Source organism: Zophobas morio, unplaced genomic scaffold, assembly GCF_036711695.1.
Source record: "Zophobas morio isolate AGI-343-1 ecotype UQ-CSIRO unplaced genomic scaffold, CSIRO_AGI_Zmor_V1 ptg000106l, whole genome shotgun sequence".
NCBI classification, from domain to species: Eukaryota; Metazoa; Arthropoda; class Insecta; order Coleoptera; family Tenebrionidae; genus Zophobas; species Zophobas morio.
The window spans coordinates 250,858-276,385 of NW_026972211.1; the positions used below are offsets into that span (position 1 = coordinate 250,858).

At 21.3% G+C, this 25,528-nt stretch overlaps 2 protein-coding genes and 1 long non-coding RNA gene across 3 annotated transcripts; 2 read left to right on the plus strand and 1 right to left on the minus strand.

Annotated features, from left to right (window-relative positions):
• Window positions 1–699: 699 nt before the first annotated feature.
• On the plus strand, window positions 700–12,339 carry LOC135144528 (uncharacterized). The gene is made up of 26 exons (XM_064076557.1): window positions 700–771; window positions 828–1,008; window positions 1,521–1,694; window positions 2,245–2,375; window positions 3,317–3,402; window positions 3,462–3,565; window positions 3,629–3,753; window positions 4,008–4,075; window positions 4,565–4,684; window positions 6,491–6,606; window positions 6,702–6,770; window positions 6,840–6,908; window positions 7,388–7,444; window positions 8,596–8,642; window positions 8,721–8,825; window positions 9,362–9,478; window positions 9,537–9,592; window positions 9,647–9,708; window positions 9,803–9,959; window positions 10,044–10,101; window positions 10,191–10,284; window positions 10,393–10,531; window positions 10,616–10,699; window positions 11,629–11,696; window positions 11,746–11,834; window positions 12,163–12,339. The coding sequence occupies exons 3-26, from the start codon at window positions 1,625–1,627 to the stop codon at window positions 12,337–12,339; spliced, it is 2,268 nt and encodes a 755-aa protein (XP_063932627.1). The 5' UTR covers window positions 700–771; window positions 828–1,008; window positions 1,521–1,624.
• A 349-nt stretch (window positions 12,340–12,688) lies between these two features.
• On the plus strand, window positions 12,689–15,202 carry LOC135144536 (ras guanine nucleotide exchange factor J-like). The gene is made up of 8 exons (XM_064076561.1): window positions 12,689–12,807; window positions 12,980–13,069; window positions 13,124–13,219; window positions 13,292–13,418; window positions 13,498–13,533; window positions 13,586–13,655; window positions 14,656–14,827; window positions 15,117–15,202. Exons 1-7 carry the CDS (start codon window positions 12,781–12,783, stop codon window positions 14,804–14,806), a joined length of 597 nt encoding a protein of 198 aa, XP_063932631.1. The 5' UTR covers window positions 12,689–12,780; the 3' UTR covers window positions 14,807–14,827; window positions 15,117–15,202.
• Window positions 15,203–22,395: 7,193 nt separating this feature from the next.
• Window positions 22,396–23,103, minus strand: LOC135144534 (uncharacterized). Its single transcript, XR_010283189.1, has 3 exons — window positions 22,982–23,103; window positions 22,618–22,924; window positions 22,396–22,503 (listed from the first exon to the last, which is right to left on the minus strand). It is a non-coding gene; the product is annotated as an uncharacterized LOC135144534 (long non-coding RNA).
• Window positions 23,104–25,528: the final 2,425 nt, after the last annotated feature.

Genomic DNA, 25,528 nt, shown 5'->3' on the forward strand with positions numbered 1-25,528 from the left:
TTCTGGTCATAATGGTGACGTTATGTTACTCCCTTAAACCAATTTTAGTCGAGCATGCCTTTCAAAAAAAAGGAGCGGGGAGAAAATAACGCCACGCTCTTTTAGGTATGATATGATTTATCATAAAAATTTAATTCTTGTAGGTATCAACCATTTATAAAATCTTACGTGCCCTTTAGTGTAAGTATCACTATTAGTTACGGTAGAATTTACTTGCTTTTCGGAAAGGGCACCTCTTCATGGCATATATAAAGAAAAAAAAATTGAATAACTTTTTTTAAGAAATTTATAGTGTTAGGTATATTTTAAATTCTATTTGCGTGTATATATTGCTTGGAACTTCAGTTATATAGGCATGGATGCAAAGGAAAAAAGGTTAGAATTAAATTATTTATAATAAAATACTTAGATAAAGGGTGTACCTGTTATATTTGTATGTGTGAAGTAAAGGTTTCTAATAAATACTTCAAAAAGTACTAAATTTATTAACAATCTAAGCATAGGATGTAGTGATAAGTTTTTTATATATTGTAAGGGAAGCATTATGGCATACTTATACAATTAGAAGCCTTCTCTTTTTTTTTTGTACTGGAACTTGAAAATAGAATTTTGTTTTCGTAAAACAAAAAATTTGAAAATATAGCTTTCAATTTTTTACTCATGATTTTCAGACTTTTGGAAAAAAAAAGAAAAGCAGAAAGAGCAGAACTTGAAAAAAAATTACAATACTTAAATACAAAATTTCAAGCTTCTTTTTTTAATCCGGATAAAGTAAAATTTATTTTTTTTATTTCTTTCTGAAATTGTAGTTAATAATTTTATATCAGCATTTAACATTTGAAGGACTTCTAAAAGTAACTTATGTTCGTGATTTTGTAAATAACACGAAATCCATACTGTGCAACAGCAAAACTACTTGCGAAAAACTTATACCTCAGCTGGTTAGCAAATTTGTAATTACTGATCATAAACGTTCTTATTCTTTATATGAAGCCCAAATAAACGGAGGTTATCTATAACTTTCTACTTCTAGTTTTTTCGATTTCATTTATATAAGAATTTATTCTATATTACTAATAATTTAAAAAATTTATTATTATTTACTTAATATAAGAATGGCTTTAAAGCCTGATTATAATTGCTTAAATATAATTTATCTTTATTTTTTAAGTTCATTGAGTTTTAGTTTAACCTTTAAATGTTTTTTTATGTTTTCAAATTTTTCTGTTTTATATATTTTAGGTTTTTATATATATATATTGTTATGCTTCACTGTTATTATTTTTTTTTAATTTTATATATAAAGATGAAAAGTTGTTTTTAATGTCTAATTTTTTGTCTTGTTTTTTAAAATTTGTTCTCTGGTTTAGATAAACTTTATTGCTATTTTATTACTTTTTAATATTTTTTTAACTAAAGTTCAGAAGTTTGTTTGTAATGCTTGTACCAATTGGTTTTGTAATAAAACTTTTTACTTTTAATATAAACTTAATTATTTTTTTAATTTTTTTTATTTAAAGATGAAAAGTTGCTTTCAGATACTGAATGCCCTCTGGCCCACACTGTAACTTGGGGGGATGACTACGATAAATACTTTATCCTTTTGAAATTAAACCCTCAGAAAATGCTTTTGCAGGACGCTCCAGATGAGTACGAGGAAGACTTGCAATCAAGAGAAATTGATCATCTTAATGGTATTAATTTTGTAAAGCGTTATTATTTGTATAGTAAATTATTTTTTATTTCCAGCTATATAATTTTTTTTGAATTACTTATTTTGAATTTTACATTTAAAATAATTTTCAATATATCAATGTTGCAAGTAAGGGAAATAATGAGCTTGTGGATATAAATTTTATAAATTTTTATTTTCTTCCAGTAATTTTATGTTTTAAATTTGAAGCGGAGAAAATTTGGTTACCGTGAGAGTATTAATTTCACCAGACTATATTTTTTCTCTCAGTAATTTTTTTTATTGTATTATAATTTCTTTAATTACCTTTTTCTTATTACAGCGATTAAAATTATTTTCTATATTTTAATTAATTTCTTAGCTCTTTTTTTTCTTAAAGTAATTTTTTTGCTTAAACTTTATGATTTTAGAAAGCAATTAAATTTTCTAATTTTGCAATTAAGAAAAGATGATTAGTTTAATTTTTTAAATTATTTTATAATTTTTTTTAATGATTAAAATTAATTAAATCTCTTTTAAATTTTATAAAAAACATTTAAAATTTTAACTAGATTACGGGTATCAAGCATATACGGTGCAGTTGACTTTGGAGATGGACCCACTTAAACGCATTAGCGATAAAGCCATTGCAATAGCAGAAGAAATTATTAAAAATTCAAACGATATTGACCAGCTTCTTAGGGTTTTTCCTTTTAAATTTTATTTTTTACAATATTTTGTAGCTATTTTTGCTTAATTCTTGTTTATATATTTTTATTATATTATATTTATTTAATATTTTTTATTTTAATATAATTTATTTTGAGTTTTTTAAATTATATTTAGTTTTTTTAAGGTAATTTATAAATTTATTTAACTTTTTTTATTAATTAATATTTAACTTTTATAAATTATTAATTTATATATTAATTTTTCAAGGATATATTGTAATAAAAACTATTTTGCTTAACTTTCTTTTATTTTTAATTTTTTTAAAGTTTTTAATATTATGTTATAAACTGTTTTTGCTTAAATTTTTTTATTATTTTTTATTATTATTTTATATTTATTTAATATTTTTTACATTATTGTAATTTTTTGATTTTTATCAATTTTTAATTTCACTTTTTTAAGATATTTAAAAAAAATATTTTCTATCAACTTTTTTTATTATTTTATAATAATTTTCTAAATAAAATATTTTTATAAACCTATATTTTGCTTAATTTTTTATATTAATTTTTATATATATTTATTAATTTTTTTTGTTTAAAATTTTTAAAACATTATTTAGTAAAAAACTATTTTTTTAACTTTTTTTTATTTGTCTTTATTTTATATTAAAAATATTTTTAATTTTTATGTTTATAAATATTTCTTGTTTAAACTCTTTTTGCTTAACTTTTTCTTAATAATTTATTTATTTTATTTTATAAATATTTATTTGTTCTTATAATTAATATGATATTCTATATTATTTTGTTATAAAACTATTTTTGCTTAACTGTCTATTTTATACATATATTAATTTAATAAATAATTTACTTCTTCCTTTTTATTTTAAACATTATTTAGTTATAAACTCTTTTTGGTTACTTTATAAATACTTTGATTTTTAATATATACATTTATTAAATTTTTCAGGTATCGACTTCATTAGTCCTTAATTGGGGGAAGTTAATAAAAGAAATGACACTGTTTTACCAGATGAAAAGTAAATCTATGAAAGGGTGCGCTTTTTTTATTTTCTATATAAACTTTAACTTTTTATATAATTATAATTCATCAGTGTACTTTTGAAACTCGCGGAAAATTTTGTGTCGTCGCTCGTTAAAATTTTAACACGACTTTTTGAAGGCTTTAAAGAAATGAAAACGATCGCCTCGAGAACTAGTTTTATTTATTATTAATATTAGCTGAACTTGTAGCTTTTAAGATAAATTTCTATACTAAAAGGTACTGATAAGTTTATTAGTGAAGTGTATGCGTTAAAAGCGTACTGCCAGCTGAGCAGGGCACTGCTGGAAAATATTATCGTCACCGATTTTACTATCAGAAGCACACAATTTATAATTGAAAAAGTTTTCTCTGTTATAATTATTTTTTATTTTTTGGAAAAGTTAATTTTATTATTATCTTTATCGTTTTTTATAATTAATGTTTGGAAAATTTAATATTATTATAATTATTTATTGTTTATATTATTTGAAAAAGTTATTTTTTACTGTTGGTTGTATTCATCTTTTGAAAATTTTATAATCTCATTATAATTTTAAAAATAAATGTTATTATTATTATTTGTACTATTCATAATATTATTACTAATTAAAAATAGCGTCCATCTGAGAATATTTATAAGGGCTCTAGCGAACTTTGCCCACTTTTAATGAATTATATTTCGAGGTTACACACTTCATGAGTTTATTTTAGAAGCTTTATTTTAATATTTTACTTATATATTTTACTTTTTGTTTGTTTATCATATTACTAATAGTAAAAAGCTTTACTTTATGCATTATTTTTTTTAAAGTGATAAACTTTACGAAATTATTATAATCATACATATTTTATTATTTTTTTACTTGCAAAAGTTTATTATATATAAAAAGGAAAATGCCAACTATTAGTATATTTATTGATATTAGCAAAGTTAGTACTATTAATTATAATGTTCACAAAAACGTTATAACTTTTTTAATTAGTCGTTATTGGTATCTAAACTATTAATCATATTTGGAATTATTATTATTAATTTTTATTTTTATGAATAGCCTTTTTTATCTTATATTATATTATTTATATATATTATCTTTTTATCATTTATATATAATATATATTTATTGTATTTCAGCTGTCTATAAGTTTATGAATAACAATAAACAATGACAATAGAGCGAGCGTACAAGCAATTTCAGATATTATAAAGGCAGATAAGAAGGATTTTATGGAAGCGATAAACATGTTTATAAAGAAATTTCGCATACTTACGGAAATATTGAATTCCTGCGCAGAGTAATAAACTTTTTATAACATGTTATATTATTATTCATTATTAAAGCACTATTATTCTTTAAATTAATTATTTTATATAAACTTTTGTTGCTAAAAATAAATGTTGCAGCTTGGTTCTTAAACAAACTTTGTAAACTTTAGCGCTCCAATAGCAACGCAGACAAAAATACTGCCCAAAAAATGTATTAAGCTTTTTAAGATGTAAAGATGCCCAACTATGAAAATTAAGTACCAGTCTAAAGCTCAAAAGCTTTTTTTTGGTCGCTACAAAAATCCCCTATGTTTTTCTTTTAGAAACACCTTTTTATTATAGCGTTCGAGTTATTTATATTTTTATTTATTTAATAAGATTTATTGCTATTTTCATTATTTTTATTATATAAAAGTGCTCAACGTATTCTCTGAATTAAAAAATCGTAATATTTAAGTAAAATAGTATTATTTTATATAAATTACAAGTAAAGAAAAGCAGATGTGAATTTTTAGGCTGAGTTTTCCCCGTGTTATAAAATTTTTGCAACCATAATACCGGCTTGGGTAGCATTTGCAACCTTTTTAGTGACTGCAAAATTTTATATTTACTTTAAAGAACTTTGAATTTTTTCATTACATTTTCTGTTTCAATATTTTCTTTACTTATTTGCTGGATTATCCTCCATATTTGCTAGTTCATTGGAAATAAGTAAAGTTGAATTCGAGTACGCTGAAGGGCGCCTTGTAGCTCCACTATATTTTTTGTGTTACTGTTTTATATTCTAATGAAAGTTTAGAAAGTTTTTTTATAAATGATAATAACTATAAAAAATAAACTCACATGTACTTAATTTAATTTTAAATATTTTCTATATTATTATATTTTTATATTCTACTTCATTAAAAGAAGATTTAAACAAAATTTTAAAAAAAATTATGTAACTACATTATAAAATATTTTTTTCGCAACGACTAATGATAATTTGGAAATTTTAGAAAAATAAATTAAAAACAACTAAAAACAAAACTAAATCTTTAACTTTTGAAAATAAAATAAATAAATATAAAGAAATCTAAATTCATATTTTTATTATTATTATTGTATAAATTAAAAGAATATAACTTTTATATTTATTTTATTACTATTTTTATTAAAATAAAAGTCAAAGCTTAATCCTTATATAAAATTTTATTTTTTTATTATAGTTATAGTTCCAAAAAACTAAATATTCTATATATATATAATTTTATTGTTTCTTTATTATTATTATTTGAAAAATTAGTTTAAACTTAATATATAAAGTTTAATTAATAATTATTATAATTTTTATTATATGTAATAAAAAGATAAACTTTTATATTTAGCAACTATAAAAAAAGAAATCTTATAAATATTTATATATAGCCATTTATATTTATACGTACAGCTTTTTTATATTTTATTAATTTTAAGTATATTATAAAAAAATAAAATTTAATATTAATTTATATAAATATTTATTATTACTATGACTAAACTTCTATATTTAAAGTATTATATAAATAATAATAACTATAATAAAAGTAAACTTACTATATTTATATACAACTTTATTATTTATAAAAGAAATATATTAAAACTTTTTATATTTATATATATATTACAATATTTATTTTTGTAGGTATAACTATTTATTATTATATATATTATCAAAAAGTTAAACTTTTTTTATACTTGTATACATATTTATTATTTATATAATTATATATATTAAGAAAACTTAAAATTATATATATATATAAAACAATATTAAATGCTATTCAAAAAAAAACTTTGTTTTTTTTTCTCTATAGGTACGTTTTGCTGAGTATTGATGCTAACTTGAAACAAGACGAAAGAACTATCGAACGGGCGCTTCAGGACTGCAAACTGGCAGTCGCAAGAGCCAATGGCGTTTGGCCCCCCGCCGGTCTCTATTTGCCTTGAAGTTTTTTTTTTGAACTTTTATTATTATTTTTATTCATTGTCCTTTTCATTATACTTAATGCGATACATTTTTTTAAGGATATATGGAAGCTCTCATTATTTCGATCCAGAACGTTCTTCTGTTTACTTCCAGTTTTATTCTTCACGGTTCCTACATAATAGTTATTCTATTTTCATTATTATATGAAAATTATTTTTTATTATTTTTTTTGAAAGCTAAACGATCAAAAGTGCTCAGGAACGTCACATTTGATGCGAGTAAAGTTTTAGAAGAAAACTTTATGGGTATTTGTTTATATGAGATTCATAAAAAAAAGTGTGTTTTTTATTATTGCACTAAACACTGTGTATAAATTTTTATATATATAAAATTTTAACTTGTTTTTATTATATTATTTATTGAATAAGTTATACTTTATTCTATATTTTGTGTTTATATAACAATTTATTAAGTGTAATATACTTTATTATACTTAAATAAAAGTATTTATTTTTACTTACATGAAATGCAGTGAAACAATATTATAAAAATTATATTTTATTTTATTGTAAACCTTTCAGTTTTTTGTAAAAAAGTTTTACTTTTTTGTATTAAAACGCAGGTAAATATATTTTGTTTATAAAAAAACCCTTAAATTTAATACTAACAAACTTTTTTAATGGTAGTATAAAGGTTTTTTTTACTTTTTTAAATCTGCTTTAAATGCTTTTACTTTATTAAAACTTTTATATAAAAAATTTCAAGTTCTAATACTTTTTTCTAGGAGATTCATTTATTGAAGATCCTCTCATTGAAGTGAAAATCCATGAGCCCGAGCAAAGTCTTTATATTTATTTATTTTATTACTACTTTTCATTTTTCTTATTTACAGCTGAAATAATATTTTATTTAATTTTTTTAACTTTTTTAAGTTTTAGCTGAAATAATTTATATTTCTATATTTTTTGTTTAAGTTTTTTTTTATTTATAAAATATTTATTTATACATTCATATCTTTTTTACATTTTGATGAGTTTTTATTTACTTATAGCTGAATTAATATTATATTTAAAATATTTTTTTAAGTTTCTTTAAATTTTTTTTTAAAACTCAAGTAATATTATTTTTATTTATATTTTACTTTTTTCTAACTAAATACATTTTTTATATTATTTATAAGTTTATGTTATTTTTTCTTACTACAACAATATTATTCACTCTACTCAATTATAAGAAAAAATATTATTTTTCATTTATTGTATATTTTTTATTTATAACAAATATTATTATATTTATTTATTTTTATTTTTATTTACTTTTCCTAATATTATTACAATAACGGCCCTTCTTGTGAGTTTTTTTTTACATTATTTATATTAAAAAAAAAATAATTTTTTTATTTTATTATTTTATAACTGAAATAATATTTTATTATTAATAGTTTTTAAAGTTTTACATCTTCTACTTAAAACCTAAAATATTTTATTGATTTTTATTCACTTTTCTTGTTATTATATATTATTTATTTAACTTAATAGTTTTTTTTAACTTTTTTGTTTCCAGCTAAAATATTTTTTTATTATTTTTTTTCTAAATTTTTTTTTATCACTGAAGAAATATTTTTGTTATAATTAATTTTTATTGTTTTTTTTCTTTCTATTTATTAATAACTAGATATAATTTTTTTATTCACCTTTTTTGTTATTATTATATATCTTTTGAGTTTTCTTAACTTTTTTATATTTAGCTAAAATATTTTTTATATTTATTTTTTTTAACTTTTTATTTAATACCTGAAGTAATGTTATTTTTATTACTAATAATGTTCAAAGTTATTTATTCTTTTTTATTAATAACTTTATATATATTTTAAATCTTTTTTTCTGTTTCTATTTTTAGCTAAAGTAATATTACCTTTATTTTTCTTTTACTTCTACTATTTCTAACCAATAAATACTATTTTTATTTTTATTTTCGTATATTCCTTTGTAGCTCCTCTTCGTTTGCCCTTGCTAAAGCAGGCCTCCGAAAGAAACGAGGTTTTTTATATATTCCATTATTATTATTATTATTATTATTATTATTATTATTATTATTATTATTATCATTATTTATAGCTGAAGCAAGCATACAACATCAACTTAAGCGTACAGAAAACTCTTATCAGTTTATGCGAAGAAATGAAGAAACGTAGCGTTGTTATTTCTGACCAGTTACAGCGAGTAATTAACTTTTTTAAAATTATCTATTAATAAACAACTTAACTTCTGTTTATTTTTTTAATAAACAATTTTATTTTTGTTTATATATTTTTTATGCTTGTTACAAATTCTTGATGTTTATATTTTTTATACAAAAATTTTATTTTGTTTCTATATTTTTCATAATAAAAAACTATTTTTGTTACATTTTTCCATATTAATTTTTTTTAAATCGTTTATATTTTATACGAAAATTCTTTTATTGTTTATTATATTATGAACTGGTTTATTTTTTCTTATTATTTTTTCTTATAATAAAAACTTATTAAATTTTTTTATACGAATTTTTTTTGTTTATATTTTTTATATTAACAATTTATTATTGTTTATACTTATTTTCGTACTACCACCTTTTTGTTTATTTTTTTTTCTGTCCACTTTTCTTGTATTAATGAATTTTTTATTTTTTTTCGAAGAAAAAAGTTTTTTGCTGAGACTTTTTATTTAAAAAACTTTTTTTATTTATGTTTATTTATTTTTAAACAATTTTCACCCAGAATATATCTTCTAATGAAGTGAAGCAGTTTCCACCTTCTACTGAAAATAGCCTAAAAGATCAAATACAACTTTTAGTGAATGAACTTTGCGATATTGCGGCGTCGGTCAAGCGAGAAGTGCAGTATATTGGTTAACTTAATTTCGTAAAAAGTTTTTAATGAAAATTATTTTTAGGTAACTACTATTGAGCTTATTGTAGTAGACGAAACTGTGAAATTCCAACTTTTTGAGTCTTTTTTTTGCGTCGACACGCTTTTTTTACTTATTAATTAGTTGATTATCAGAACCATAAAGCCTATAAGAAAAAATATAAACGCCGTGAATTTTGCTTGCCTCATTACTACTGGTTGTTTATTATTTAATAAAATAAAGCCAGTGAATGTATAATAGTATTTATATAAAAAGTACAAAAAAGATAATAATATTAATAATAATAAAAGGTTTCTGGCCGCCTCCCGATAGTGAAAAGAAACTTTTATTGGAGATTACTACTCTTTTAAACAATATTCTTGCCATTGAAGCTGCTTTCACCACGTGTTTAGAGACTCAAAAACATTATTATATGGACTGCTTGGCTTGGGAGGAGGAGCATCAAAGGTAGTGCTTAATTATCATTATTAGTATTAGTATTTTTATTATTATTTATTATCACTATAATTATACTTTTCCTATTTCGCACAGACGTTTATCCCAACACATAGTACATAAGGCGGAGGAGTTACAAGGAGCTTGTTTATCAGTAACACATACTAATGATTAATAATAATAATAATAATAATAATAATAATAATAATAATAATAATAATAATCGCTATCTTATTTATTCAGAACGAAGAGTTTCAGAGTTTAATAAGCCAACAAAAAGCAGTAGATCTTCAGTATGAAACGCCAGACGAGCAAGGCCAGCTCAAAGTTAAGAGTGGTACTCATATATTATTATTATTATTATCATTATTACTATTATAATTAATATTAATATTATTAATATTATTACTATTATTTTATTATTATTATTATCATTTTAAAAAAGGGACGCTTAATAACCTTGTCAAGTACCTAACCACGTGCGACGTAATAGACAACGAGCATGTGTCTTTTACACGTGTATTCTTTCTAACGTTTCATTCCTTCACGACTTCACAGGAACTTTTGAATTTACTTATATTACGGTTGGCGAGCTTTTTTATATAAAGATTCATTATTTTTTTTCTTTCTTATTGTTATTTCTATATAATTATGTTACTCTTTTTTAGTCACGCGTTTTCTGCAGACTTCACTTTTAATAAAGAACAGCAAGAAAGCTGGCATACTTCAGTTGTGCTTCCTACGCGAATCAGGTTATTGCTTTATTTTATTTTTGCTTATATAAAAAATATTGTGGAATACTTGTATAGTAAGCAGTCTATAAATGTACTTGTCATATACTTTTCGTTTTTCTTATGTTTATATCAATACTATTTGAATTAATAACTATTAAAAATAGTAATAGTAAATAAACTGCCTTACTTATACTATAACTATAAAATTTTTTTTAATTATAATATACTTTATCAAAATTTAATATAAAATATTTTTTTTATTTTTTATATTCATATTAAATAAAAATAATAATTATTATATATAATAATAGTAAACAAACTGATTTACTTACTATAATTGTAAAATTTGGTTAAAATTTTTATACAAAAGAAATAAATATATAAATTATTAGAATAAGCTAAATTATTACTAAATAATTAATAATAGCAATAACTTGAATTACTTTATTAATATATAATAATATTTATATTTATATTTAAAATTTTATAATAAGTGATGCTGCTTTTTATATAATATATTTTTTATAATTTTTTTATTTTTTATATTTATAAAATAAATATAAAAAAAAATATTGAAAAGTTAATAAAATAATAATTATTATATATTATAAACAGTATTTTAATAAATAAAAAAAGTAAAAAGTTAATAAAAATAACAAGTAAATAATAATTCATCATTATGATTATAAACTTTATAACTAATAATAGTAGCAATAAATATAAAAGTTTTTATAATTAAAATAAATTATCAAAAAAGTATAATTTTTATTTGAAAGTTAATAAATATGTTATAAACTTTAATAATTTTAAGTAAAAATATTTAATAAAAATATAATAAAAAGTTAATAAATATTGAAATTTCCTATATGCTTGATAGGAAAAACTTTTTTTTGAAATTTTTATTGATATGTGTTGCACTTTATTAATATTTTTGCCATTTTTAAAAGAATATTAGCCGCTTTAAAAGTTTGGATCGAGGAAAGTTTTTATGACTTTTTTACAGATCAAGTTTTAGGTTTTATTATTATTGTCATAATTATTATTATTATCACTATAATTATTAGTATCAAAGTTTTTTGACTTTTGCGAGTTATTAAAAAAAGATATACCGACTGCCACTAATAATCTCACCAATACCATGAAAGAATATTTGGTTTATATTTTTTTTGATATATTTTTATTAGTATATATAATGATATATATTAAAACTATTATCAAAGTTTATAGTAATTTTTTGGTACAAAAGTAATTAAGTTTTGACCATTGTCTAATGTAATTAGCTACCACGTGTGCCTTATTAAGCAAGTGGCCAATCAATGTTGGTCACTATTGAGCACTATTTTTTATGTCTGCCTTGTCTTATTTAAGTGTACCTCATTTTTTTTAAAAATATATTTAAGTTTAATATATATATTATAAACTTTTCTTTTCCTTGTTATTAACATTATTACTATTTTTGTTATTTTTGTTCTTATTATTAGACTTATGGTTTGAGTAAAAAGCGGGATACCGGCTCAAGAATCTCGCCAAAACCACTTTTGCCTAAAAATATTTCCGATAAACTTTTAATAATTGATTATGATCCATTGGAGATTGCAAGGCTTTTATTATTACTATTATTATTATTATATTTGTATATGTTCAAGATTTTCTATTAATATATATAAAATCTCACCTTTTTTCTGTGTTTCGTTATCACTATTTGTAAAAAGTTTATAGCGATGTACTAATTATAATGAAGTTTTTAGAGATCAATAATAATAAATTAAAGTTTCCACTTATATAATATTTTATAAATCTATCATTATTTTTATTATTATTTGAAAATTTTCTGGCTGTCTAAAAATGTAATTCATGCTAAAAGTATAAGTATTCTTTAAATAAATATTTTTTTCTAAAGCTAAAATTTTAACGAAACTAAAGTTTAAAGGATTTTTATTTGTCAATTAAAAACTGATATTTTCATTATTTTTTATTCAAATTTTTATTGCAGGCAACTGACGCTGATTGAAAGTTCTCTTTACCATAAATTGAAGGCTTCCGAATTTTTTGGGCTGAGCTGGAATGTGAAAGAGCGCCAGCATTTAGCACGAAATATAATGCAAATGATTGATAGAGCCAATACTGTGCACTTAATATTATTATTATTGTTATTATTGTTATTATTATTATTATTATTATTATTATTATTATTATTATTATTATTATTATTATTATTATTATTATTATTATTATTATTACTATTATTATTATTATTACTGTTACTGTTGTTTCTATTATTCTACTATTGAACTGCAGATCTCTCTTTGGGTCGCTACGCAAATCGTCACGCAAGAAAAAATCACTCAACGAATAAAGTATTTAACTCACTTCATTGGTATTGCAGAGGTATTATATATAAGATAATAACAATGTTAGCAATAATGATTATAATAATATTAGAAATGCGGAGAACTCAACAACTTTAACGCTTTGTTCAGCATTATTGCCGCTGGTTTGTCTGCTGGTTGCGTCACGAGGCTTAAGAAAACGTGGGCGGTTATTTTTTTTTCTTTTTTTCTTTTTTTTAAGCTTTTTTGTGTCTACATGGCCTTATCGTATCCTTTTTAGGGACTCCCTCCTCGTTCGAAGGAGACCCATAAGAGCTTAGTAGAGCTTGTGACCAATGATGGCAATTATAAAAATTATCGCGCCAAATTGTCGACAGTAGTTGAGGAGCCCTGCATTCCATTTCTTGGTTTACTCAATTACTTTTAGAAGACTATTCATTATATTTATTGTAGTTTTCTTTTTTGCTTTTTGGATGATATTAACAGGAATTTACTTGACGGACCTGACTTTCATTGAAGAAGGTTTTTATTGTATAACTATTGAGCACTTTTTAAATACTGTTATTATTATTAGGGAATCTGGATTTTGTGAAAGGCACTAACCCGCCTCATATAAACTTTACAAAAAGAAGGATTTACGCAAAGTATGTTATAAACTTTTATACATTTTTATAAAGTTAAACCTTTTATATATATTTTTAAAAATATAAAACTTTTGTTATTTTTGTATAATTTTTAATTTATTACAACTTTTATATTTATTTAAAAATGTATTAAAATTTATGAAAAAAATTTTATAATTTTAATGAAAAATATTACCTTGTAAAGTTCATAGAGAAATTCTACCACATTTATAAAAAATAAATTTATTAATAATATTCATAAAAAGAATTTCATACAAATTTGTTATAGCGAAACTTTTATATAAAATTGTTAATATACACATAACTTTGTAGCATAGTTTATATATATGAAACTTCTTAAAAAAAATTTAAAAATGTTTTCATTAAAGAATTATAAAGAATTAATAAATACAACTTTTATTTTATATTAAAAAGTTTGCGTTAACGTAAATTCATATAAAACGTAAAATTTTTCTTAAAAATAAAAATAAACTATAAACATTTAGTCTGAGAAAAAAATTTATAAATAACACTTTCTATTTACGATTGAGCTCATGTGTAAGAAATGTTATTAAATAATAGAAATATATGATTTAATAAAAACAATATTATAACTTTTGTATTTCTAAATTTATATTTAAACTTTCATTAAATAAATTATCATTAAAACGTATAATAAATATAAAAATATCCCCAAAACTGGCATATAGTTATAGTTTATATACTTATAAGAAAAATATAAATAAAGATCAATATAAAATGTTTTATAATTTATAAAAAAAAACTTTAATTATGTAATTATTATTTAAGTTACTGTAATTATATTAAAAGCCTGAGTTTTTAAAAACTGACAATTTTTTATAAAAAACTTTTAAAAAAAATTTGTGCACAATTTGTATATATTATAAATATCACTAAAAATAATTGTAAAACTTTTAATTATTTTTATTTGTGAACACAAAAAAAATAATTAACTTTGAATATTAAAATTTATTATGAATCGCTAAATATTTTTTTTCAGTACTATCAGCCAAATTTTGTGCTACCAAAAACACGATTACAGTTTCCACTATGTTTTACCATTGGGCAAGCTCATCGACCAAATTGAGCTTCCTTATAATGAAAACGATTTGTTTGAGCTTTCCGTACTAAACGAGCCCAAAGACTTATAAGCGAGTCCGCTTAGAGCTTTGGTAACTATTTATAACTATTATTATTATTATTATTATTATTATTATTATTATTATTATTATTATTATTATTATTATTATTATTATTATTATTATTATTATTATTATTATTATTATTATTATTATTATTATTATTATACTACAATAAACCCTTTTTTTATAACTTGTTTATATTTTTGTATTAACTTTATTATCTACGAAGTGATGCTTTTTATAATTCTACGTTTATTATTAATTATTATATAACTTTTCTTAATAAATTAAGAAAGTTATTATAATTTGTATATAATAGATTATAATAGGAAAGCTGAGCTCAATGCCAATCTTATGACTTCCATTAGATAAAAAAAAGGTGCGTTTATCCCTGGAATGTGTTTGCTTAAAAAAACACTTAGAGAGCGTATCATTAATAAATTGTTAAATTCGTTATATTAAAGTATATAAACCTTTTGGACCAAGACCAGTCGTTTAACCAATGACTTGGGTTCCTTTAGCCTTATAGGCTAGAGACGCAAGGTCTCCAACTACCCTGCAAACAGCTGGCTCGTCCTTTATTATTTGCTAAAACCCTAGAGACTAGTCACCAATTAAAAAAAGCAGGGAGCTCAACGGACGAACCCCTTCCGCTGTCATATATAAAAATATTTTGCCAAAGGACGCAAAAGGAGCCATTTACTTAGTAGAAGTAGTAGCGCAGCTTATTACCACTAGAAAAATATATTGCATTGGTTATTTTTCTTGCTGGCGCAGCCAACCAAACGGGCATAATTTAAAATATTGGTGAATCTAACTCACTGAAAAAACCAATGAGAAGTTAACATTTGCTACGATTGGCTTCTTTAGTGTTGGAGCAGTTTTATATAAGAAGGGATAAAATTTCGATTAAAAGTTTTATAACGATATTCTAAAAATTATCACCATGTAATATTTATTTTATATTATTACAGCATTAGTTATACAATATTTTATATATAATTTTCTCCTTCCTATTTAACCACTTTTAAAAGCGAAGGTGTAATCCATAGAAGTCTTCCCGTGCAACCCTCTATTTAGAATTAAAAATTGCTCACTAGTTACTAAGTTGCCATTTAAGCGTGCACTTATACTTAATACAATGCTACTGTTATGTTGGAAATCGAGGAGCAGCTAGTTAAGGTTTGCTATAAGAGAAATACAGTCAAATATTATTGGAAGTACAGAGTAAAAACGGAAGGCTTAAGAATTTATGCTTTATTATTTATATGCAGCTAATTGTAACGAAAATTCATCTCATTTTAAGTCTGTTAGACTATTTACAACTGACATTAACGGCGGGCGATAACACTAAGAGTAAACATGCATCAACAGCCGAACTTTTAGTATTCGATGATTCTTTAAAACTTTCCGCCCAGAAAAATATATGGAAGAAGGTTCCAGAATTTGTATTTTTCAAGAACAATCTTTCTAATTTTACCGTTTGAGCTATTTCACTACTTTTGAGAAATCAAAGTTATAACACTCAGTGGATCGTTATACTGTTTTAACCCCTTCTTCGAGAGGTTTTTTATTCAACGAAAAAGGATGAACTTACTTCAGTGTTCTTGCAATTAGTAAATTTTTAGGTAAAGATTGACTGATTGTTACTTAGTATGCCTAAAGATTTATAAATATAGAGAACATACTTACACTCTTCTGCCGAGTTAGTTAAGGCTAACTGTAACATCTCTGATAAAAGAAGAGGCAAGAATGAAAAACATATCCTGCTTTTACTAAGGCAAACAAGTTATATATACACCTTTTACATAAGATAGTAGAAATCATTTTCTGGTTTAGTTATATTTATTTAAATTCAATTAGAAAATATCTAAGTATATATTTATTTTGGTTTTGGGTGCATACTAAAATTGATTAAAGTATATTCTAAATGGCTTAGAATTATTTTCTTCTTGAAATTCTTAAGTATTTACGGTGGTGTTTTTAAAATTATTTTATGATCTTTTTTGTTATAATTTTTATGTATTTTTCAAGTCTTGTTGCTTTTCGTGAGTGTGGTTCTTAGTAAATTGCTAGAGTTAATTTTAATATAGTCAAGTTTAGAATATATTCCACATTGTTCTTAAGATAACAGGGCGATTTCTGTCTCGGTAATATACATAGTTCACATTATAAACCAGATCTTATAAGCAGTGTGTCTAAAAATTCTTGGGAGCCAAAAATTAACTTTCGAATCTTTTCAAAACAAACATCGAAGTATTTATTTACCATTAAAAATTCTATTGATTAAAATATAAATAATTAAAAATTATAAAATGATAAATAAATATAAGAAAAATGTGGGCTGTTTTTAGTTATTTTATTTAGTTAATTTTCTTTCGAAACTACAGGGCAAAGTTTACACTCCAGTTAAACTTTTTTATAACACTTGCCCCAAACGGTGGGTCTTCTTAAAGCCCTTAACCCGATTAAACTGCATTCTACTCTTCACTTCAATAGCAGTTAAGGCATGGAAGTTTTCCAGTGAATTATTAGAATAAAGTAAAATGTTAGAGAAACCAGTCGAGTACTAGCAATTAAATTTAGTATTCCTTAATAAATCTTCTATTTTACTTTATCATTTGCTATCAACTTAACATAAACTGTGTTTGATTTGTAGTATTAAGCATAAAAAGTTGAAATTATATTTGCAGTGTTTAGGTAGAGGGATCAATTTTTTTTGACTATAAACCAAACACGGCTAATGGAGATTTAAATAAATATACTTATATATATATATATATGATAATTATTATATAGTTCAAAAAAAATAAATTGAAATTATTTAAAATGTATACAAAAAAAATGTTTTATCAACAATACACAGTAAAATAAGGCAAAATTATTAAGTGATTACTAATAAAACCAAGCAACTCTACATTACCGTACAACTTCTGTAAAGCGAATTTTTAAAATTTATACGTGTAAAGAAATTTTTAAATACAAAATTTTTAACGTGTTTATGCTAATTTACACAAAAGAAAATTTACTTTTAAGTATTAAACTTTTTAAAAAATCTTGAAGTCAATTTACTTTACTATTAATTTAACAACAAAATACTTAAATATAAATAAACAAAATTTATAATAAAAATTTAGTAATAAGTTTATTTATTTTTTTATTAAAATATTTTTCTCCAGTAGTTTTGGAAACTTCACGAATTTCACAGCACGCCTATAAATTTGATTAGCTTTTATATATTCGTTGTGTTTTCTTAAAAAGTTTATATAGCCCGTATAGGAGTCTAATAATATAACAATAATAATTAAAAAATAAATTAATTTACTTTATAAAAAATTTATAAATCAAAAAAAAACTTATCGTTTCTTTCTTTATGCTAACAAATATTTAAAGCAGTAAATAATATAAAGTTTTATAGTTAAGTGCATTTGTTTTACAGATAAACTTCTAAAACTTATACAGAAATTAAAAAATTCTTTATTAAGTTAATTCTAACATTGATTTATAATTAATTTTCCTTACTATTATAATTTTTATAAACGATTAAAAAAATTTACAAATTTATAATAACCAGAAAAATTTATCATTAAATAAAAAACATTTACAAAAAATTATTTAATTTGTTTTTAATTTAAAAAAAAATACTATTTTACTAAATATAATTTCACTAAAAATTTTATTAACGCACTTTACAAAGTAAAACTGTACTAGAAAAAATTGTGTATAAACAATGTAAAAATCATTAAAAAATATATTTAATAATGTTAAAATTTTTTTAATACTTAAAAATAATAAAAACGCAAAAAACGATAAAAACTTTTTCTATAAAACATTTTATTATTAAAATACATATATTTAACACGAATAAACTTCTTTAAAATAAATTTTTTTTATTTCATTATATTGCAAAAAAATTTGAATATTTAAAAAAAAATTTATATAAAAATTTTATATAAGAATTAAAAATCTTTTCTAAATTATTTTATTAAATTATTAAAGCATTACTAATAAATTTATATTTTCTAATAATATAAATTCTTTTTTGTTTTCCTCTCATTATTAACAATTGTTGATTTCACAGGTTAAACGTCTTCGAAAACTTTTGTAATATAAACAGCAAAGTAATATAACATAATAATATAAAGTATATTATAGACACTAACGTGTTATAATATAGAAAAGTAAAATTTATTGATTGTAAACTACAAAAAGAAAAAAAGAAATAAAACTGCAGCACGTGCACGAGCCAAACTTATAAATCACATGTGCACTGCCCTTGAGCATTACCTTATTATTGTAAATAATAAAAAATTTTATTGTAAAAATAATTATTAATAGAGGCTACTATTAATTGTTTAAAGTTTTAAACTTTCAAGCAATCTTCAAAAAAATTCATTAGTATTACATTTTTTTCATAATTATAAAGTTTATTTTTATAATAAAAAAGTAATAAAAAATTTGTTTTTTATTACTTTTTCTCTGAATTTTTGTTGCTTATAATTATTATTACTTTTGACTTTTAAAAAAATTTTAACGCAATTTTCTTTTAATCAAAAATAAATACGGTTTCTAAATATTTATTTATTATTATAATAAACTAATAAATTTTTTTTATTTAACTATTAATTCTAAGCAGAAAAAAATTAATACCACTGGCACGCGATCTTTAAATATAATGCAATCGTATTGGTTATGATAACCAAAACTACTTATTTTACTCATTTTTTTAATTAACCTGACTAAAATATTAAAATAGGCAACCACCGCTTAAAAAATTACCAATTCTTTTAGGGAAAAGGCTCATGTGTTTTTCGTACAGCCACTCCACGTGGACAAGGCAGTCAAACTTCCTCGTTTCCAGTTTAATGCATTTCTTTATAAATGATGAAAGCAGTGAAGTGGGGGTTTCACGAATAACTCTAATAAATAAAATTGTTATAACTAATATTAAAAGTGACAATAATCAAGATTTTACTTCATTATTATTATAAATATTATATAAAACTTTTTTTAGAAGTATAAAAAGGACGCGAAATAAAATTATTATTATTAAAATTATAATAATGTATATATAAGTTATATTGATATTGTTATAGTAAACCAAAACGGAGTATATATAAATTGGAAATTTTTATATAAATGTGTATATTTATGAAAAACTTTGCATAAAAAGTAAAGAAAAAAAAAGAATTCAGAGGGTAAAGTCCATAAATTTTATAAAAAGCTTCATATATGATTAATTATTATTTTATAAAACAGTATATAAAAAGTTAATATAATTATTATATAAGAAAGCAAAAACACATACAAGTATACAAACATAACATAGCAAAAGTAATTATAATAACTTTTAAACTAATAAAATAATACTTTTATTAATAAAAATATTTTTTCAAAATACGAAAGAAAAAATAATATAAAATAAAAATTTTTTATTTTATTTTTATTTTAATATAAATTTGTGTATTTATTAACATTAATATAATGTGTTCATTATAATTATACATCTTGTATATAAAAAAAATTACTATATTTTTTAACGATATATTATTAATAATACTTATAAAAACGCGAAAAAAAATAACTCCTTATTTTTGTTGGTTCTTTAGTTCACTATAAATTTTTATATTTGATTAATATTATTCATTATACTCATTGTAAGTTAATAGCTTTATAAAAGTCTTCTAATTGTATCATTTATTAATAAGAAAAAAAAAGGACAATTCCTTATTTTTCATGAAAATAATGTTCAATGGAATTGTAAAATCATATAAATTTCAATAATTTTTAATAATATTAATATTACTTTTTATAAAATGAACGAAAAAAGGACATATCCTTATTTTTCATGATCCACTTAGCAAATAACGTGTTGAGTTTAATTTGCGTTCTAAAAAAAGGTTTCGTTTTTTGTATAGCGGTCTGTATACATAAAAATATTAAACTACAACGTTTGAATTTTTTTTGAAGATAATAAATAATAATGAATTTTTTTATATGTAAGTATTGAACTACAATTTTTATGTTTTAATAAAAAATATTCATAGAAATTGTAGTTTCATTAAAAAATTTATTACAAACATTATAAGTATTTTTTTATTTATTATGAACCATTATAAATATTTTATATATATTTTTTAAATAAAAGCGTAAAACCAAACTTTTGTAAACTTTTATAACTATGTATAATAAATAAATATATATCAATAGTATTATGCTTCTATAATAATAATGAGCTAAACTTGAAAAGTTAATTGGCTGCAATTTTATTTAGAGCCTTGCGATTGGAGCGCTATATACTAGCACGTTTCCTTAAGCAGTTATGTATTCAAATAAGCGCTAGTTTATTTTTATTAGCGAGTATAATCAAAAACTTGACTAATGATAATATGAAAATCTGTATAAAATACAATTTTTTAATCATTATATTTTTATTTATTATTATTTAATTAATATTATTTAAAATTTAACATTAACTTTATTCTTTTTATTTCACTTTTTAACTATTATTATTTGACCATTATAAAAACGTTCAGAATATTTGATATTTTTTTAAACACTTCACAATTTTAAATTATTAAAACTTAAAAAAAATTAAACAATAAATAATAAATAAAAAATCCATAAATAATATTTTTAGTTCCTATTTTTTACTTAACAATATTTTTTGTAAAATAAACAATATAATATATAATTTAACTGTTATTATTATTATCACAATTATTAAAAAAACAAAAATTCTGTCAACCATTATAATAACGCTTTAGTGATTTTTATACACCACAAATTTTAATGCTATCATAACTTTTAATGAAACTATAAAGCGAACAAATAAAGTTAAATTACCACTAAAAACAACCAAAACGAATATAAAAAGCCCAAATAACTAATTTTGATACCATAAAAGTGTCCTCGAGTGTCTCTGAAGAAACCAGCGAATCAAAGCGAACACGCAGACTCCAAAGTTCGAAGTGCTCGGGATGTGCTTTAAGAGATTTTTCAATAAGGTTAAAGATAACGTCGTTATTAATATTTGCTTCTGAATATAAACAAATAGTAAAGTTTAAAAACAAATTTTTTATTTAATAATAATAGAAAGAAAGAGGTTTAATAGCATAAAAATGAAAATCATATAAAGAAATAAAATTAAATATAATTTTTAAAACGTTTCATATTTAGTAAAAAATTTTGTGATAAAAACAAAAATATAAAAATATTATTGCAGTAAAAATATTTACTATAATAATATTAAGCATACAGAAAACAAAAACTTTTGATATTATTAACTTTTCTAAAAAAATTATAAAAATTTTCTAAAACTATAAAAAAATAATATTATACTAAAAGAAAAAAAAATTCATAAAATATTTTATATATTTCTATGGATATAATATCTCTAATAAACTTTAATAACAATCCTCTAACGAAAGAAACATTTATTATATAATATAATATAATATAAATATAAATACTCAAAGTTACTATAATATTTATATTTTAGTAAAAATAAAAAAATAATAAAACTTTGTATATATACAAAAAGTTCCAAAAAAATTATAATACAAAGTAAACAAAAAACTCTTTATATATGCCTTTGATATTTATGCATTGCGTGTGTGTTCGTATAGAAAAGATCCAGTCTTCAGGACTATTACTTTTTTTATTAAGGACTTGCAAGCTCAAGTCTAAAGCTTCTTTATAAAGTCCTTTATAATATGTTTTAAAAAAGTTAGTAATATTATAAATAACGATAATGATAATAATGTAATAATAATTATTATAATAATATAATAATAATATTAATATTAATAATAAGCAACTCTTCTCAAGCATAAACGATATAACAATCCTTATAGTTGACGACGGCAAATCAAATTCGCTAGAAAATTGGCTTCCAATTTGAACCAACCAATCACTAATCGACTCCAAGCAAGCGTCGCTTATTTTAGCACCATTCATTGGTGATTTCTTATCAAGTAATGACGCAAGACACTCAATATACAGAACTGCAACGGCTGGTGTTTTCAGCTTTTCATTGGCCAACTCATATATTTTACAAACGCGCTCAAAATTTTCATTGGTGAATTTGGGAATAATATAATATTTAGCCACGGCATCAAACGTATTCTGATAGATCAACAATATTTTTTATGATATAACAATGAACAGCACAAAAGGAAGGACTTCTGATTGGCCAAGCTGTTCATCCTGTAGCAAAGCTTTAATAATTTCCGTTTCAACAAGTTCTTCAGTTTGTGGAAAATGGCGGTAAAGTTCAGCAAATGATAATCGAAAGTGGACATCATTTGGAATTTCTTACATAAAAAAAGTTAATAAAATTCATAAAAACTTTCTTAAATTTTATAAAAAGCTTTATATGAAAAAATAAAATTTTTATGTAATTAAACAGAAAAACAACAAGTAAAAAATTAAAATTAAAATAATTTAAACTATTATATTAATAATAAAATATTAATAAAAGTTTGGAATTTTTTTTCATATTTTCTCTATTAAAACATTATATGTGCAGTTCAATTAATATAGAGAATATAAATTATTGTACAATTCAATTAGTATATAATAAAATATGATAATAAATAAAAGATATTACAATATTTAAAAATTATTAATACTTATATACAAATATAATGATATAATATAAAGTATATACGAAGTAAAAATAATGAGAATAAAGTAATATTTAAATAAAATGTATTTCAATGTATATATAATAATATAAATAAATAAAAATTTATCCAAAAACAAATACTTAAAAAAAATATCATAGAAGTATAACAATTACTGTAACAACTAATAATTGAACAACAAATAAAATTTTTAACTAACAGTTCATTTTTCTTAATCTTTCTTTTACTACAATAAATAATGAATTTTGGAGAACGGAAAAGAGAAGCAAAAGGTCTAGATAAAACTTTGGTTCTTGCCAAACATAAAAATGTCCAGTATATAGCTAAACTGGTTTCATAAAAACTTTTGAACTCGACTAAATTTTGTTTAATAAAAATTTCAAAAAGTGATGATAAAATTTTTAAATAATTAATGCAACACAACCAATGAAGACAGTCAAAAGTACATTTAAATAACACCAGCGGAGCCCACGAGTGCTCGATACAAAGCGTACGGCTTTCCTTATTTTTTTTACTACACAAAGCTGCAATGATTCGTCATTACCTTCCATTAAAAAAAAGTTTTAGCCTAAAAGGCGAAGCCGAGAGGTTGGATGAGACGAGAGACACACAACACGTGGCGACTGAAACAGTGTGAAAGATTTTGCGCTACGTAACGCTTTACTAATTAAGATTGCAAATATAAATTTTCCTAATAAAAAGTGTCTTTTTCGACTCATGCTTTCACGTTTCAGTTTAACGCCAACACAGATTTATATTTTCATAATAAAAAAACGCGAAACTCTTAAAAAAACAAATTCATAATAAATTAAAATTAAAAAAAATAAAAATAAAGTTATTAAATAATAGTAATAAAAAATAATAACAAAGTTTACCGTTTATTGCGTTTTTGTAAACTAGTTGAGGGAGTTGATAATTTAAAAAGTTATTCATCTTATCAGTATCTTTATTATTCGGTAGATCCTAAAATTGTCATTCATAAAGAAATAGTTTTAACCAACCAACACGAATATAAATTATAGCAACCAAAAAATTAGCCCATTTTCTTCAATTATTAATTAGACCAGGAAAATAAAATTCTTAATATTTCTTATTATAGTTTTTATTTATAATAAAAAATTATATAGATTAAAATTTTTCATTATATTTGTTGGTTAAAAGTTTTGTTCACAATTTATATTCATTTTAATTTTTGAAAATAATTTATTATAAATATTGATTTTAAAATATTATTTATAATTATTATTAATCGTAATATTAAATGAAGTTTTATAACTTTTATTTTAAAAAAAAATCAGGCATAATAAATTTTTAATTTTAAAAAAAATTATTTTATTAAATTGTTTTCGGCTAATAAAAGTTAAATAAAGTAATAAAAAGTAAATATTCAAACCTATCATATTATTAATAAATAGTAAGGACAATAACAACATAAATAATTTCCATTATTCGTTTAAACTATTTTTTTAAAAGTTTTAATATAAAATGTCACGAAATTAGTAAAAAATATTTTTGTTTTTAAATTCCAATGATAAAGTTAATTTTATAAATTTTTATAAAAAAAAGATAATATACTGTAAAAGACAATAAAATATATAATACATAGTAAAGTACATATAATAATAACTTTAATCGTCAAACCAAATAAAGTATACAAAAAGTTTCCAAAAAAAATTATTATAATAAAAAATGGGTGTATAAAAATTATTCTACAGAAATTCCTAAAAGTTTTCTTCTTGAACGTATTTTATCTGTAAAAAGAAGCTCCAAACGAAAATATTCCAACCAAAGAACTTGAGACTTTAGGTTCATGCGAAGGGCGCGTTGCAGAAGAACTTTTTTTTTGAGTAAAATTTAAAAGTAGTAAAAAAAAATTAACTTAAAAAAAGTATATAAAACATTAATTTAATATAAAAATTTATTAAAATATTTAAAAGGTATATAATATTTAGTGAAAAAGTAAAAAAAAGGTAATTTGAACATATATAAAACATTTAGTTAAAAAAAAGGATAACTTTTAAAAAAATAAAAAAAAGCCCATAATATTTATAACATTTAGCAAATAAAAATAAATAAAATAACA

Excerpts from the sequence above, each read along its gene's own strand:
- LOC135144528 (XM_064076557.1), top strand. The coding sequence starts at position 1,625 with ATGCTTTTGCAGGACGCTCCAGATGAGTACGAGGAAGACTTGCAATCA. Across the intron at positions 3,403-3,461 it reads AAAAGTAAATCTATGAAAGG|TGTACTTTTGAAACTCGCGG; the intron begins GTGCGCTTTTTT and ends ATAATTCATCAG. Across the intron at positions 10,285-10,392 it reads CCAGCTCAAAGTTAAGAGTG|GGACGCTTAATAACCTTGTC; the intron begins GTACTCATATAT and ends ATTTTAAAAAAG.
- LOC135144536 (XM_064076561.1), top strand. The coding sequence starts at position 12,781 with ATGCAAATGATTGATAGAGCCAATACT. Across the intron at positions 13,070-13,123 it reads ACTTCATTGGTATTGCAGAG|AAATGCGGAGAACTCAACAA; the intron begins GTATTATATATA and ends TAATAATATTAG. Across the intron at positions 13,534-13,585 it reads CCTGACTTTCATTGAAGAAG|GGAATCTGGATTTTGTGAAA; the intron begins GTTTTTATTGTA and ends TATTATTATTAG.